General features: G+C 36.0%; 1 protein-coding gene across 1 annotated transcript; it reads left to right on the forward strand.

Annotated features, from left to right (window-relative positions):
* Positions 1-5790: 5790 nt before the first annotated feature.
* Positions 5791-7785, forward strand: TAFII15 (TBP-associated factor II 15). The gene is made up of 7 exons (XM_079007279.1): positions 5791-5947; positions 6625-6741; positions 6865-6929; positions 7073-7135; positions 7212-7269; positions 7404-7454; positions 7549-7785. Exons 2-7 carry the CDS (start codon positions 6649-6651, stop codon positions 7627-7629), a joined length of 411 nt encoding a protein of 136 aa, XP_078863405.1. The 5' UTR covers positions 5791-5947; positions 6625-6648; the 3' UTR covers positions 7630-7785.
* The last annotated feature ends 9012 nt before the right edge of the window (positions 7786-16797 follow it).

Below are 16797 nucleotides of genomic sequence, written 5' to 3' on the forward strand. Positions count from 1 at the left end.
TATTGGAGTCCAACCTGTTTCGGATGATAAAACAATGGATTGTTTTAGTGAAGTTCGATTTGTAATAACCCAAAGAGGGTAAAGCTTTTAACAAACATGTAACGGTGTAATAATCTGGTTTTACAGACATCGAGGAGGCAGATAAGAAACTCCGCAAAAGCTTCAGTGTATCATCAGTGTTCTTGTTGGGAATTTCGTCCAACACGTTGTGGGCTTCGAAATGGTTGTAGGTTTTAGAGTAACAAATGCTGAGTTTTGAAGCCAAGAAGTTGTCGAGACTGACGGAGGAGATGATGAGTTTGGCATGGAGGAGCTTGGATTGGCGGATGAGACGCTGGTTGGTGCGGTGTTGAATGAGGCTGAGTCCATTGGGGATATGGTGGTGGTGGTGTATGGTTTGCGCCGTGGCGGGCGGAATTTGAATATTCAAAAGTTTTGTGAATCTCATTCGCTTGAACCGATGCTTACATCAAGTTTAAAGAGGCCTGACACCCAAAGTGAGAGAACATTATCGCTTTTATCTTCCATTCATTATGAGTGTATATACATTAATTTAATATGCATGGCAACCCTAGCTTGGCGTCCAAGGAAGCTTAGGGTGCATGCATTGCTACTTATTGTTATCTAAATACAAGATAACGACAACTAATAATAAGGATAAAAATACTTGGTAAATTATATTACTAACGGTCCCTAGAGTCTTGGTGATCCGACGTTAAGACCTTTCGGTATACTAGCACGATGGTGTTCGTGGTCTAGGTGGCTACGAATCATGATCGTACACACCATTCCGGTGCATTGTTGTGGGTTGTGGTCATGGTGATTCGTGAATCAAACCAGGGATTACAACGGAGGGTCTCTCTCTCTCTCTCTCTCTCTCTCTCTCTCTCTCTCTCTCTCTTCTTTTTATGATCGTGATATGTACCTCGGAGTTGGTTCGTGGCTCATGGTGGCTAATCTGGAAGCTCTCCACGACCATTGTCGTGGAGAGTATTATGGATGGTCTAAGGTAGTCTCTAATATTTTCATGTAACCTTAGTGGGAGGTGATCAAATGCTAAGGTTGTCTTTAAAATCTTAAACAGAACACCGATGAAATCATTTGGTAAAGATGTATATAAGATGGAAGGCACACGAAGCACTCGAATGTCAAAAACTACTTTTTTCCTGGACAAAAATGGATATTCATTTCAATTTGTTTCGTTGGTTGATGTTGAACTCGTTGCCCAAGAGATATAAGGAGTCATATCGAATGGATAATGAGTTAAAAGTCGCAACATCTTCAACTTAATACGAGTGTTTTGTATGCAATAGTTAAATGGGTCGGGAGAATGTTTGATCGCATGCGAATGCTTTTAATCTATTTATATAAAATATTAAATAATGATTGACATTAATTACATGGTAAAATAATAATTAGGATAAAAGATTTATAAAATTATAAATATACTATGTGATTTTCAATATTTAGATAGTCTTAAAATATAATGAGTCCATTTTTATTCAAATGAGTTGAAACCAAAGCTTTTATAGCTTATTATTATTTATTTTATGTTCATATGATGTCTCAAATAATTAAAAGTTCAAATCAAACAATAAATAATGATATAATATAAAAATAGATTAGAAAGTATATATTACAAGAATAGATTAGAATATATATATATATATATATATATATATATATATATATAGTTATATATAGTTAGGTTCAAATGTTTCTAGCAAATAGTATGTGCCTAAATGCACCAATGAGAATTCAGGAAACAATAAATAATTAATTAAATTAAAAAAGAGTATAATGGTAAACTTAGCATATCTAATTATGGTAAAAAATCATTCAATTAATCTCTCCTTACTTAGTTAAACCCTAGAAAACCAACATCCCTTTATCAGTCAGTCGTCGCTCACAAAATTATCCCGCCTACTCACCGCCGTTTCTTCGATTTCGCCACTGTGCAACACCGTCGATCATCCATATTCACCAGTTCATTCATCTACCACGTCTTTATTTTCCCGTTCGAAAGGTTTGTGATTTTTTCCCCTGTAAATATTTGATTTTCATTTCTTTTACTTCTTGTTTACTAGTGACTCTTCCAGTGGATGCTACTATTTACGATTCTTTTTCATCTATCCAGGGCATTTGTTTGCTCGATATTTGATTTTCATTTCTTTTGCTCTCACGTTTGTTCTTCTGCTTCGCTTCAGTGATGTTAGTAATCCCTCCATCGATACCCTCACATCGATCATACCATGGAGCATGAACAATCACAAACAGCCATGGTGTTTTACTCCAACTAATCGTCTTCAAGCTGTCAGGTATGATTCTCCCTTGGTTTGATTTCTCTTTTGTCTTTGTTAGAAATTAATTGGATTTCATTGATTGAGAATTCAATAATGGAATTGGACCTGTCTTATCCAAGTGTTTGATAATAAAACATGCATTCCAAGTGTTTGATATAATGTAAAAAAAAGTTTTTGTGTAAAAGAGGCAATAAGTATATTATTCTGTTAGACTATTCAACAAATAATTTTTATATATCTTTATGTTGTTATGCAAATCTCAATTTACATGTTGTTTCAGTGGCTTATAAGCTGTCCAAGTGTTTGATAATAAAACATGTCTTCCAAATGTTTGATATAATGTCAAAAAGAGAAAGTTTTTGTGTAAAAGAGGCAAGTTTGATATGTTTTTTCATATCGATTATTCTGTTAGAATATTCAACAAAGAATGTTAAGAATATTATGCAACAAGTATATTATTCTGTTAGAATATTCAACAAAGAATATTTATATATCTTAATGTTGTTTATGCAAAACTCAATTTACATGTTTTAGTGGCTTAGAAGCCGTCCAAGAGGAAAGTTGATGAGAACATGCATTTACTGCATACCATCCTTTTTGGAAAACGAACAAAGGTGAAAATCAACAAATTAAGCAATCTTTTTTTTTTTTTTTTTTTTTTTTTTATCTTTTTTCATATATGAAAGCTAAGTTTTTGTGGTTTCTGAATATTATGCAACAAATATATTATCCTGTTAGAATATTTAACAAAGAATGTTAATAATATTATGCAACAAATATATTATTCTGTTAGAATATTCAATAGAGAATGTTATTTTTTTAGTCACATTTTGTGTTAACATGATCTTTTCATGTATTTATATTTCAATTATTTTGTTCGTTGGATATATTCTTGATAATACAAATTCTTTAAGAATATTCAAAACCATTGTGCAAGAATAGTTTATTATGTAAAGAATATTATTACTGTATTTTGATAGAGTTGTCGTTAATTATTTATATGTTTAATGCATAGTTGTTATAAGTGTATCACTACAAAATATTTGGCAATAAATTGTGATAGAAATGGCTTGAAGAATGAATTAAAGAATGATCACACTCATTGTTTAAAAATGTTGTTATTTTTTAAAAATTACACTTGTTATTCTTTCAGAATGTTGTTATTATAAGGAAAATGTTATTCTTGATAATATGTTGTATAATTCTTTAAGCATGTTTAATATAAAAAGTATTTTGAATAAAATAATATTCTGCAATAATAAAACCGCAAATATATTTACTAGTTTATTGTTGATTTTTTATCATTCTAACAGAATAAAATCAGTTATTATTAAAAATAATATTAAAATTTAATTAGAATTAATTTAAAATTTTCAGATTTTTAAAAAATAAGGGAATTAATGATCTCTTAAAATCCGAAAATTTCCTTTTTTAAAATAGGTTAATTGACCCAAATACCCTTTTGCTGAAATTTGTGTGATTATGTGATACATGCTACCCTATGATAATATCATAGACCATCAGATCATGACGGTTGATTTTATTTATCGAGTGGTCCAGATCTGTGCATTCTGACACATAATAGTTACTCGAAACAAAATAACCTAACTATATATATATATATATATATATATATATATATATATATATATATATATATATATATATATATATATAGTTATTAATTAAAGATGTTAATAATCACCTTAAGAACATGTGTCAAAAGTCCAAACACCTTTCGAAGTTATAGGGTTTTTTTTTTTTTTTTTTTTTTTTTTTTTTTTTTTTTTCTTTTCAAAATAGACCTTATATTTTTCTATTTAAACAAAAAGTTTTACTTTTTTACTAAAAAGATCATATTTTTTTAGGATCCTTGTTATTTATAAGATATTACCAGTTGACTATGTCAATAGAAATGGTGAAGAAAAGCCCTAATTTTGCATATGTACTTGGGTATCTTGAAACGTACCTAGACAAATGGAAGGAGAACCGATACGTAGTGAAAAAAAGAAAAAAAGAAACGCATGTATAATAATGGGATATTGTTCGTACTTCGTACCTTGATACCGACTATTAACTTAGTCAACCGTCAGGCCCGACCCAATACATGGGCGAGTTGGGCTATGGCCCAGGGCAGCAAAAAAATGAGGGCATAAATTTAGTCCAACAAGTAATGCTATATATAATATGACGTTGGCCCATAATTTAATCCAGTAATGATCATATGATACATCGACATTGGAATGCAACAGAGACCCAGAGAGCGTTAGCGCTCTATCATCTTGAGAAACGCAATCGCCAAACCTAATCAATACGGTATCGACATCTAGAAAAACGTAAGTTGTTTAGATCGATGAGCGATAATCGATTGATTGTGTTTTCTTTCTTCTAATATGATTTCTATTTCGTTCTCATTCTATATTCTCTAAATCTCTTTTAAACCTACTACACTTTATCTATATTAATCGACTGATTACGTTTTTTCCACTCTATTCCAATTTGTGTTCGGTATTTGTTGTTGTCAAGTTAGAATTCGATAGCTGATAATCTTCCTTGTAACTGACAAAGACCGAAAGTCTGAAGAGTTTCGTGGTTTTTGTTTTCTGATTTGGGTGACATGGTGAGTGATTGAGTTCGATTTCTCCTCGTCCTCTTTCGATTTCCTTTTTTCTCATTCTAAATTTTCATTTATGTTCGTCTTTTTCCAGGAATTGTATCGTTTCTTGTTGGTTGTTAAAGTACACGGCATGATTACAAGTGAATGACCAAACTCGATTATTTTCTATTAGATTTCAAAAGTTGTTTATTTAGGTTTGATTTTTGTTGAGTTCGTTATATGTTTATCTAGTTTGTTGAGTTTGAAATATGTTAATCTAATCTTATGGAGTTCCTTTCTAAACTTTTGTGTTGTTTCTGTGACCAGGTTTACAAAGCTCTTTGAATAAATATGTGTAGAAGTCAAAATGTAATTGAAAATAGTTCTAATCATCTAGTTAATAATTTTAAAAATATATCTCGCATTTCAAATTATTTGGCTAATATTCCCAATGATTTTGAAAATAATAAATATGTTGACAAAGAAAAACCAACTGATTCTAATACTTTTAGGTGTACTTGAAATGTTGTTTTTAGCTGATTTTGTTTTTGTTTGTATTCTTTGTTTGAATATGAAGTTTACTATATTTTTTATTTTTATAAATTTTTTGTGTTCACGTTGTCTATTGTACCGTACATATATAAGGGTATGGAATTTTTATCTCGCCCCAGGTATCAAAAACCAATGAACCGGCCCTATCAACCGTTTATACCTCCTAAATAACAAGCATTCTCAAAAAATATGGTCTTTTTAGGGCAAAGGTAAAACTTTTGATTTAAATAGAAAAAAACTGTACCGTTAAAAAGAACCCAAAGTTATATGCAAATATTGAATAACTTCATAGATACGTGGCTATTTTATAAATTTAAAACATTGAAGGACGTTATATGTGAAAACGAAGATGATCATCACTCTCAAGTCTCATCGTCTCGTCTAACCGGAACCCTAGTCGTGTCTGATTGATTGGGGTATCGACGACCGCTGTTAATTGCTCGGCGTTTCACTCTCCTCTTGAGCTCATCGCCATTACCTTCTATTCCGAGTGCAAGTAAATCTCTAAGTTCTTATATCCCCCTCTTTGAAACTTTACCTCGCTGATCTGTTCAATATTTGTTGTATTTATTAGTGTTATCATCTCTTCAACCGTTGAATTTGTAATGATGTTTATTCATTGTTTCAATTTCATAATTGCGTTACTTGTTACTCAGCGTTAATTTCGAATTTGAATGTTCTAAACCTAAAGGTGAATATGGAACCTAGTACTTTACAAATGCAAAATTGGCATCCTTTGTGTTGCGAAATTACCGAAATCACTTTTGATTTGTGCTTCGCAGTATAATTCAGCTGACTTGAACTGAAGATTGTGATTATAAAAATCTTTTTGCTAGAGACCTAAGAATTGCAAATCATCTGATCATCGTCCTAAAACGGGCTGTTAATACTTTTCTATAAAGAATATACTACTGCATCTTATGTCAAATGTAATAATACTCCATGATTACCACTTATTTGAATCAGAAGTCTTAACGTTAAGAGAAGGAATTTCCAAGAGAAGATAGAATCACAGTAGCATATATACATATATTTTTTCAAATCTTATGGATATGAAAACAGTTTGTTTGTCTTTCAGAAGTTTAATTTCTGGGAAGAAGGCTGTAAACGTCCTTATTGAAAAACAATCTGAATAAACCATTACTTAAACTAATCTTCTGTTCTTTCTTTCAGATTAGAAAAAGATTGATAAGAAATATGAATCACAACCAGCAATCAAATGAAGCTAAACACGATGACGAAACTGCCCTCACAGATTTTCTTGCCTCTTTAACAGACTACACCCCAACTGTAACATTTCTGAAAATATACTTCTGGTTTTCCTTCTACACTTGTTAGCAATTCTTTATCAAAATAGTCTTATCTTCTTCTTCTTCTTCTTCTTCTTCTTCTTCTTCTTCTTCTTCTTTACAGATTCCTGATGAACTGGTGGAACATTACTTAGCCAAAAGTGGGTTTCAATGTCCAGATGTTCGATTGTAGGTATCTGGTATCATCTCTTATGTTCTATGCATCCACATATTACTTGTTGATTTTCATATCTTTGCATAATTGCACAACATTAGGTTTAAGGAAATGAATATTCTTTCACATAATCATATTATTTACATTGTGTTTGTAGAATAAGGCTAGTTGCAGTTGCCACTCAGAAGTTTGTATCAGAGATTGCTACTGAAGCTCTTCAGTAAGCTTTTTAAGATACGTTTCCTTTATTCTAATATGAATATCATATAATTTTTTATTTTTTTATGTTATTGTAGGCAATGCAAGGCAAGACCAGCACCCGTTGTGAGGGACAAAAAAGACAAGCAACAAAAGGTAGATCTTCCAATTCACATTATAAAAGTTATCTTTTTTTTTTTAATGTGTGAAGTAATTGGGTAAAAGTTTTTATATTTATTTCAATGTTTTAAGCACTTAATATGTGAATTCTTTTACACGTTTTGCAACAGGATAAGCGTCTGATTATGAACATGGATGACCTGTCAAAGGCTCTTCAAGAGGTAATCCCTAATGCTGACATGTAATGATTATAAAAATAGTTATCTTTTGAAATAACAAAAGATTATTGTTCTTGTGATTTTCATCTTTTTGTAGTATGGTATAAATGCGAAGCATCAAGAGTATTTTGCAGATAGCTCTTCAGCTGGAATGGAATCAGCTCAAAGAGATGAATGATTTTGTTGAAAAAAAAATCATTTCGTAGGGTTGTTTTAGCATGAGTTTGTGTTTTCTATCAAGTTTTAAAACATATGATCCTAAATTCCTTATTGTTTATGTTCTACAACATGCTTTTACATATTTACATTATTCATCATTAAAACTCAAACAAAATACATCTTGTCATAATGTTCTTAACAAACCAAGAAGAAAGGCACCAAGATGCAATTGAGGGTCTAATGTTGGAATATTTCTAATTAAGTAGAAGAAATTTGTTTTGTAACAAAAAGATAATAAAGTTCGATGTAGAAGCTGCAAAAAGTATAAATGTTAAAATAAGGTTAATTACATAAGAGTAAAAGGCCCAACATCCTAAGCTTTCAATCTTTTTCACCCGACCACGAAAAGTTGAAACATTGAATTGATTAAACATGAAAAAAACAAAAGTTAAACCTGGCTATATAGTGCCAAATTGAATCCAAGGAAATTAAACCAATTGTTATGCAATTTCTTGAACATAAACAAAGGTCTTGTAGGTGTTTCCGTAATAAACTTCATATAAGAAGATTGCAAGATCCAAAAGTAATCGCTCATATTTTGAAAAAAATAGACAAGTCCATTTACAACATATCATATATTGAAAAAGTAAATAAATAACGGAAGCATATGTCGATTAGAGACGTGCTTGTTAACAGGGAGTAGGTTGAGGGTCTTTTTCTTGTGAAATCGTAATTTTTGGATCAATTTATGGCTCGGTTTGCCTAGCCTTCTACATCTTAGCCTTTTATCTTTCAGAACTTTGATAATAGGTCGAGTATTGAGCAAATGTTGATGTCGGATTGGCTTATTTCTCCTAATGGAATCAAGCGGACGTTTGGGACTGTGGTGCCGATAGATAAGTCGTCAGGACTTTATGGGTTTACTTTTGAGTTTATGAGAAGATTTTGGTATACGGTGAAGATAGAGGCGGCGGTAGCTGATTATTTATTTATTGATTTTTTAAACTTCAGATTTTTCCCCGTTTGTTGTAATTCTTTGTTTATAGCTCTTATTCATAAGGTTCACGACACAAAAAAATGTCAAAGACTTTCATATGATAAGTTGTATTGTTGGTAAAATTCTTGCGAGTACGTTGGCTTGGGTTATTGATGGGTTGGTTAGGGTAGAGCAGTTTTCCTTTATTAAAGGGAGACATATTCTAGATGACCGGATGATCATGAATGAGGTTATTAATCGGTGTAAATTGAAGAGAAAAGTCAGGTAAGGTTTTCAAAGTCGACTTTGAAAAAGTTTACGATTTAGTAAGATGGGATTTCCTAGATGATATCCTATGGAGGATGGGCTTTGGTGATAAGTGGTAGGGTTAGATTCGTTGTTGTCTTCATTGTTCTAGAGGGTCTGTAATGATTAACGGTCCCGCTATTGAAGAATTTAGATTTATTAGAGGTCTTAGACACGGAGACCCGCATTCTCTTTTTTTCTCTTTATTTTGGTGATAGAAAGTCTTCATGTGGCTTTTCAAGGTATTCTTGATCGACATCTTTTTTCAGTAATCAATCTTGGGTGGAATCCTCTTTGTCGTTTATTTTATGTTGATGATGATGTTTTTATTGGAGAATGGAGTGATTCTAACATTCAAAATATTGTTAGAGTGGTTCATTATTTTCATATGTCTTATGGGTTAAAAATTAATCTTCATAAAAGTAAATTGATAAGGTATTGGAGTGTAAAGTTTCCAAGTTGAGGAAGTGGCGACTCATATTGGTTGTGCTATCGTGAAGACACTCTTTTCTTATCTTGGTCTTATAGTGGGTGGTAACATGACTTGTTTGGAGTCTTGGCGTGAAGTGGTGTAAAAGGTGGTTTCTAAACTGTCTAATTGGAAAGACAAGACCCTTTTGATAGGAGGTAGACTGACCCTTATTAAGTCAGTTTTGGGAACCATTCCTACTTATTTCATGTTGCTTTATATGGCTCCTAAAGGTGTTGTAGCTAATTTGGAAGCTTTAAGTAATAAACTTTTATTGGGAGCAGAGACGGATGAGAAAAAAATGTCTCTTTTTAGTTGGAAGAAAATTTTATCTCAAAAAGAGGTTGGTGGGTTGTAACGTCCCAAAAATACGGACCAAAAATTTCGTTTTTAATTAAGCGATTTGAAAAGCATTTGTAACAAACATCATACGGTCATAATATTTAATAAAACCTGTCTCGTGGCCATAAACCAAAACATAGAACATAAAAATGTCAGAGTACAAAATCCCAGAATGTCTCTTGGTGCGGAAATTAAAAGAGTGTGTGTGATGCGCCGCTACCGTGCCAGCTCCTTCCCCTTGGCAGAAGAGGTACCTAAAACAACAACTGAAAACTGTAAGCACGGAGCTTAGTGAGTTCCCCCACTGTACCACATACCACATAATCACATAGCATAAATACTGCCAGGCAATTCTGGGGTGCCCGACCTACCTGGTACGGCCATTCTGGGGTGCCGACCTACCTATGCGGCCATTCTGGGGTGCCGTCCTGCCCGTGTCAATCCATTCTGGGGTGCTGACTACCCATGTCAAGCTGTTCTGGGGTGCTGACTACCCTTCGGTCCTAACGACCGAATCTCGGGGACTGCTCCCCTCCTACTACCCCTAACACATATAACAGATCATACTGGCATATAAACATATCATCACATACTGTCAGACATAGCTGGGGTGTCTGACCTACCCTTCGGTCCTAACGACCGAACTCTACTACTATCACATATAACATATCATGCTAGCATACAACATATCAAGTAGTAGCAAACCTAGACGATATCATAAAGACAATCATCTAACATACAACCCCTACTGGTGGGCCGACATTGTGGCCGTAGACCCACCGCTACTGGAAGGTAACTCACCTCGAAAGTAGCTGCTGAAGTCTGCTTGCTAAGCGCCTGACTGCTGGATAGGAAATCCGCCGGCTATAAATCATAAAAATAGGTTAGCCTCTCTTACACACCCTTAGGTCAGATGACTGACCCACCCTTAGTCCAAGGTCAACTCCTTGGTCAAGGTCAACTTCCAGTTGACTGGACTCGCCGAGTCATGGCACCGACTCGCCGAGTCCTTTTTCCACTAACCCGGACCCACTCTGCAAGTCCCTTTTTCCCACTCACTGAGTCGCCCTTAACTCACTACTCGGGACAATAGGACCGGCTCGCGATCCGACTCGCCGAGTCCAAGAACAACTCGCCGAGTCCATGCGAGCAGACTTCCCACTCGCTTTCAGATCCTCATCCGAACATCCTTCATGAGAATTTGGGGTTTCTGGGACTATCGCAACACGTTATGTTGCTAATTGTACGTGTAAACACAAAGGGTTGGACTTCTGACACTTAAACCCTTCGTACACAGTAACAGTTCATACGACTTGCCGAGTTTGAAGAACAACTCGTCGAGTACCAGGCAATCTTCATAGGACTCGCCGAGTTGTTCTTCCAACTTGCCGAGTCTAAGGCCATCTTCATAGAACTCGCCGAGTTCCACTTCGGGACTCGCCGAGTCCCTTGACCCATTTTCCATATAAGCCGAATCAGAGACATGCAACACTTCAAAACCACAGATCCATGATCCTAGGGCATGCTTAACATGTAAAGTTGCAACCTTTACGTGCATGCATGGCCCTATAAGCTCAAAAATGCAATTCCAAGCTCTTTAAGAGGTCATGCACTCAATGGGGTCCTTAATCACTTCAACCACATCAACTTTATGCTTCTAACACGTCCATAAGGTCTAGATCTGAAGTCCTTTCGGATCATTAAGCTCATACACATGGAGGTTGGTGTTTTAGGGCTTGAAAACCACCAAATTGGGGCAAAATGGGATTTAATGAACTAAAGATCAAGGTAGAGGCTTTACTACCTGAATGGAAGCTTCTCCCAATGTAGATTTCGGATCTACTCCCTCTCTTGCACTCTTCAATCTTTTCCTTTCTTCTTCTAAGCTCCAATTCCCTTCACCAAGCAAGAACTCACTTCACAAGCACAAAAAGGGGGACTAGGGACTCTCACTACAGCTCTCTGGAAGTGTTAAGGACAAGGGGCCAAGTTAATGTGTTTAAATAGGGTGACAATACTCGGGTTAGGGTTTTTGCCCAAACAGGGCCTACTAGCCGAGTCGGGAGACCGACTCGCCGAGTCCAAGGCTCGGACCCCGCATCTCACCCCGCTCCTACTTGGCGAGTCGGTCCTTTAACTCACCGAGTCCAAGGCAAAAATGCAAGAATTAAGAATTTTAAATTACAAGAAATACGTACCGGGAAACAGGTGCTACATGGGTTGGGAGTTAGTAGCTTGTTTGCTCTAATCATGCCTTGCTTTTTAATTGGGTTTTTTCGTTTTTTTTTCAAAACCTTTGGGTTTGTGTGTCTTTGTAATTAATGCTATTCATGTGAATTCAGGTGGTATTGGTCTTTCTTTTGCTCCTTGTAGGAGCTCTACTTGGGAGAATATTCTTAAAGCAATGGAAGAACTTAATGCCTCGGGAGTGCACTTGTTACATTTGTGTAACAAGAAGGTTGGGGATGGTGCGTCTACTTATTTTTGGGAGGACGCTTGGTTGGGTGGTCTGGTTCCAAAAAAATCAATTTCCCATAATTTATAATTTGAATTCAGGTGGCATTGGTCTTTCTTCTACTCCTTTTGGGAGCTATACTTGGGAAAATATTCTTAAAGCAGTGGAAGATCTTAATGCCTCAGGAGTGCACTTGTAACATTTATGTAACAAGAAGGTCGGGGATGTTACGTCTACTTTTTTTTGGAGGATGCTTGGTTGGGTGGTCTGGTTCCTAAAAATCACTTTCCCATAAATTATAATTTGGAGGTTGAGAAGCAAATTTCGATCAAGTCTAAGATGGCCTAAGACTCTTTGCTGGCTTCTTTTCGGCGTTATCCTAGAGGAGGTGCCGAGAGCCTCCAAAGGGAGGGTCTCTTGTCGCTCACTGATTCAGTTGATTTTTGTTTAATCATGACAAATGAAGTTGGTCTATTTCGAGGAAGGGTGACTTTTCGATGGCTTCAGTCTGTTCTTATATTGATGGTAAGATGTTATCGAATTTTACTTCTCCTACTAGGTGGATTAGGGAGGTGCCTATAAAAAATAATGTTTTTCTTAGAGGTTAGCTCTTGATAAACCGCCTACTAGAGTTCTTCATGATAGTAGTGGTTTGGATCTGTCGTCTTCATTGTGTTCGTTTGGTGAAGGGGCTCTTGAGTCGTTTGCTCACCTATTTTGTAATTGTTCCTTTTTCTATTAAAATTATTTCCCAAGTTAGTAGGTTCGTTTCTTGTTGTTCATTCGTCTGAAGATTGTTTGATTTGGTTTATGGCTCTTTGGTTACAAGAGGCGGTAAAGAGGGTTTTAGAAGGACTTTTTTATGTTTCTTGGTGGCATATTTGGGACTTCAAGAATGCTTGGTTGTTTGGCTTACATAAACCGAGACCACCTGTCATTTTTATAATATTTTCACTAAATATTTCTTTATGTGTAACCCTAGAACTAAGAAATACATCAATTGGGTTGGATGGATCCAAGGCCCTAAACTTTTTATTATGTAGTTCTTTTTCTTTGTCGCAATGAACTATAAACCTAATAGAGGTAAATTTGCAGGCTTGAAGTTTTTGAAAAATCTCAAAAAACTTCTAATAGCAAAGAACACGAGGAATTTGAGCAACATTTACACAAGTCAAGGGAAAATAGTTGGGATTAAGAGAACTATTCTTACTATTTCACTACATCACACACTTATGAACTCTGCTTTAAGGAACCGCATAAAACAACACCAAAAACGATTATGATCATGAGATGGATAGTGGTCATGATTTAGTAGCAACAATGATGCCAAAGCATCAAGTATAACCAAACCATTTGACCAATCATCAATTTTCATGATCCTTTAAATAATCTCCAACCCTTAACACTATTTTTTTACACTATATTTATAATTATAGTGTAAAAGATAGTGTAAACACTAAATTCCTCCAACTCATTACACTATATTTAACACTAAAAAGAATATTCTAGGTATATTCTTTTTTATCCAACTTTTCTAATTTTACAAAAACAACCCTTATATTTATTATATTTTTATAAACTTGATTAATATTGTAACATCCTGTTTCAAGAAGTTTCTTATTTCGGGATTTTGGGCAATAAATGGATCAAGTAAAGTCCTTAGGCTCCAAGGGGATATGGTTTAGACCTTATTGGATGTTGATAATATTGGTTATATGATCCAATCCCTTGGTTTGTGTTTTGGAGTCAAAGGGTAAAATGGGAAAGTGATGTTTCAGACTGTTGTCATGAGTTAAGGATTTTAGTTCGATATGTTTCAAGTCAAAAGTAATTAGATAGGATTGTGGGGCTCTTCAATACCTTTCTGCACATATAAAGAATGCTGAAAACGGAGTTGAAATAAAGAAGTTAGGGTCTTTTGAAGTTGAAGTGGAATTTGGGGAGTTATGGATTACGTAGGGCGAAACGGGTCTTTAATGGGTTACATAGGGCGTACTTGACTAGAGTGCAAACCCTAAATTCGGGGTTTTGAGCCTATTTAAATACCTTAACCTCCATAAAACTCTTCCATTATCAGCCTCCATCTCTCTAAACGACTCCCTTGAAACCCTAACCACATATTTGAGCCTTGTGAGCTAAAAGTGTACTTTTAGGTGCCTTTGAAGGTAAAAGAAGTTGGTGGTGTTGCTTGGAAAGCTTCAAGCTTTGTGTATCTGTGATTTGCACCTCTCAAACATTCTCCAAGAGGTATAAAGTTCATAACTTGGTGAATGATTTGTTAGATCTAGTTAGTTCTTAACTTTTATCCTTTTTGTCCCATATTATTGGTCTAGTTGAGTTTAAGCTACTCCAAAACTTATTAGTAGCATTTCCAGATGCTTTTGTAGGCATAGAATCATAAAAATGCAATCTTGATCCTTTCCTCCCACCCATGTAAGAGATATGAAGCTTTGGGTTGTGTAATAAGTTAGGGTTTTGGTTTTGAGCACTTTCTAGCCATGCAAAGTCATAAAGTTGGACACGTTATGATTTGGGACGTTATTTGGGATTAGATCTAATTTTTGGAGAAAAGGTATTAAAGGAATAAGTGCTTAATGAAGAAGTGTAAGATGGACTTAGTACGCAGGGCATGCCTAAGGAGTACGCAACACGTACTAGGGTTGAGTCCCACATTCCATGCGTAATGAAGGAGTACGTAGAGCGTACTTAGTCTGCTGAGAATTTTGACTTTCTTTGACCATTGAATTTTTGACCAACTTTGACTTTGGGTCAAATTTGAGGGTCTTGGACTATTGATTAAGATTCTACCTAGTTTTGGTGTTAGTGGATTCGTTGGAGCAAGCATAGTAGAAAGGGGAGCACGTCGCAGTGCTACTAGGTTTTTCGGTTCATGTGACTCTCTTCACTGTACTTGTGGGTCAGAGGAACCAATTACGACCCACTGGATTATGTTGTAGGATGATGGTTGTATTTTTTACACTTATTGACATGCCTGTATGTGCTTGTTGTCTTTATAACTCTTGCTAGTATGAATATACACTTAGATGTAGGGGTGGAATAGACCCGTACCGGTTGAAAGATACCGAGTGAGTCGAAAGGGACTCAGAGATTCGGAAGGGACTTAGAGAGTCGTATGGGACTTAGGGAGTGTAACGCCCCGATTCTCAGGTATTGATTTATATAAGAATATTCTTGATTTTAAGGTCTACGCGACGAGTTGGTTGCCCTACTCGTCGAGTAGCAGTGGGTTGGTCCGCGTGTTTTAAGTGACCTACTCGCCGAGTCCAAGAAAAGACTCGACAAGTAGGAGCTGGAGGACGAAACCCTTATTTCCGAGGTTTTGCACCCTATTTAAGGATCACTTATCGCTCCTTAGCCTCTGTTACTGCCTCCCTCGAATTCAAAAACCCTAATTTGCGCTTTCCCTCTATTTTTGTGTGCTTCTTATCTTGGAAGAAGATTTTTGGAGTAAAGAGCTTGGAGTTCAAGAAGTTGGAAGCAAGGGACTGTTGTAGATCCGGATTCTTCTCTATCTTGACATCATTTTGAAGGTAACAAGTTGTTACCTTGACTCTCTTTTGGCTAGATCTCTTCATTTATGGGTTTCGAGCCCTTTTTGGGGTTTTGTGGTGGTTCTTCGATTTGGGTCAAGATCTGAGGTTGCAACCTCAGATATGGACTCCTTTAGCCCCTCTTTGTCATAAAGTTTCCGTCTTTGTCAAGCTATGACCTTTCCCTTACCTTAAGCCACTCCTTTAGCTTGTTTTGGGTCATTATCATCTTGCATGCACGTAAAGTTTGCAAGTTTACGTGATAAGCATGCCCTAGGAGCTTAGATTTGCAATATGGAGCCTTTGCATGGCTTAGAAAGCACCTGTATGGATGAAGGATTGAAGGGACTCGGTGAGTCGCATGGTCGACTCGGCGAGTCATATGAATATGGTCTTGAACTCGACGGGTTGGATGAATAATTCGGAGAGTTCGATGAAGATTGTCGTAGACTCGGCGAGTCAGTAGAGTGACTCGGCGAGTGAGTGAGTTATGCAAGGAACTCGGCGAGTGTCCGGTTGCACTCGACGAGTTCAGGTCAACATGGACTGTTGACCTTGGTAGTTGACTTTGACTTTGACCATGGGTTGTCTTTTGGACTTTTGGGGGCATTTTGGGAACTTATGAACATGGTTGTATGGTGATTATAGGTGGTGGAGTTTTTGGCAGTGATCCGAGAGTGTGAGCTTATCTTTCGAGTCGACATTTGCGAGGAGAGTCATCCTCTCTATACTCAAGGGTCTAAGGCACCAAGGCCGGCCCTTTGGATTGTTATATGGTTATGTTGTGCTAGTATGATCTGTTAGATCGGTATCCTAGAGGGTAGGATAATACTATATGATATGTGGCATGAGCTGTTAGATCGATATCCTGGTAGATAGGATGGTATGATGTGCTATGTGGTATGATCTGTTAGATCAGTGTTGTCTATAGACTGTTATGTAATTATCTGTAATATATGTACATGTTTGTTTGGCGGTTGAGGTTTATCTGCTTTGTGCGGAGGCCAATAGACCGGGGCATTCCAACCTGTTAGTTGAGGGCCTGGGGTATTCTATATCGAGGATGATTGGGCCCATAGTATGAAGGC

The sequence above is a fragment of the Lactuca serriola genome, chromosome 6 (assembly GCF_051521515.1).
Source record: "Lactuca serriola cultivar US96UC23 chromosome 6, Lser_US96UC23_V15, whole genome shotgun sequence".
Lineage (NCBI taxonomy): Eukaryota > Viridiplantae > Streptophyta > Magnoliopsida > Asterales > Asteraceae > Lactuca > Lactuca serriola.

Excerpts from the sequence above, each read along its gene's own strand:
- TAFII15 (XM_079007279.1), top strand. The coding sequence starts at position 6,649 with ATGAATCACAACCAGCAATCAAATGAAGCTAAACACGATGACGAAACT. Across the intron at positions 6,742-6,864 it reads TAACAGACTACACCCCAACT|ATTCCTGATGAACTGGTGGA; the intron begins GTAACATTTCTG and ends TCTTCTTTACAG. Across the intron at positions 6,930-7,072 it reads CAATGTCCAGATGTTCGATT|AATAAGGCTAGTTGCAGTTG; the intron begins GTAGGTATCTGG and ends TTGTGTTTGTAG.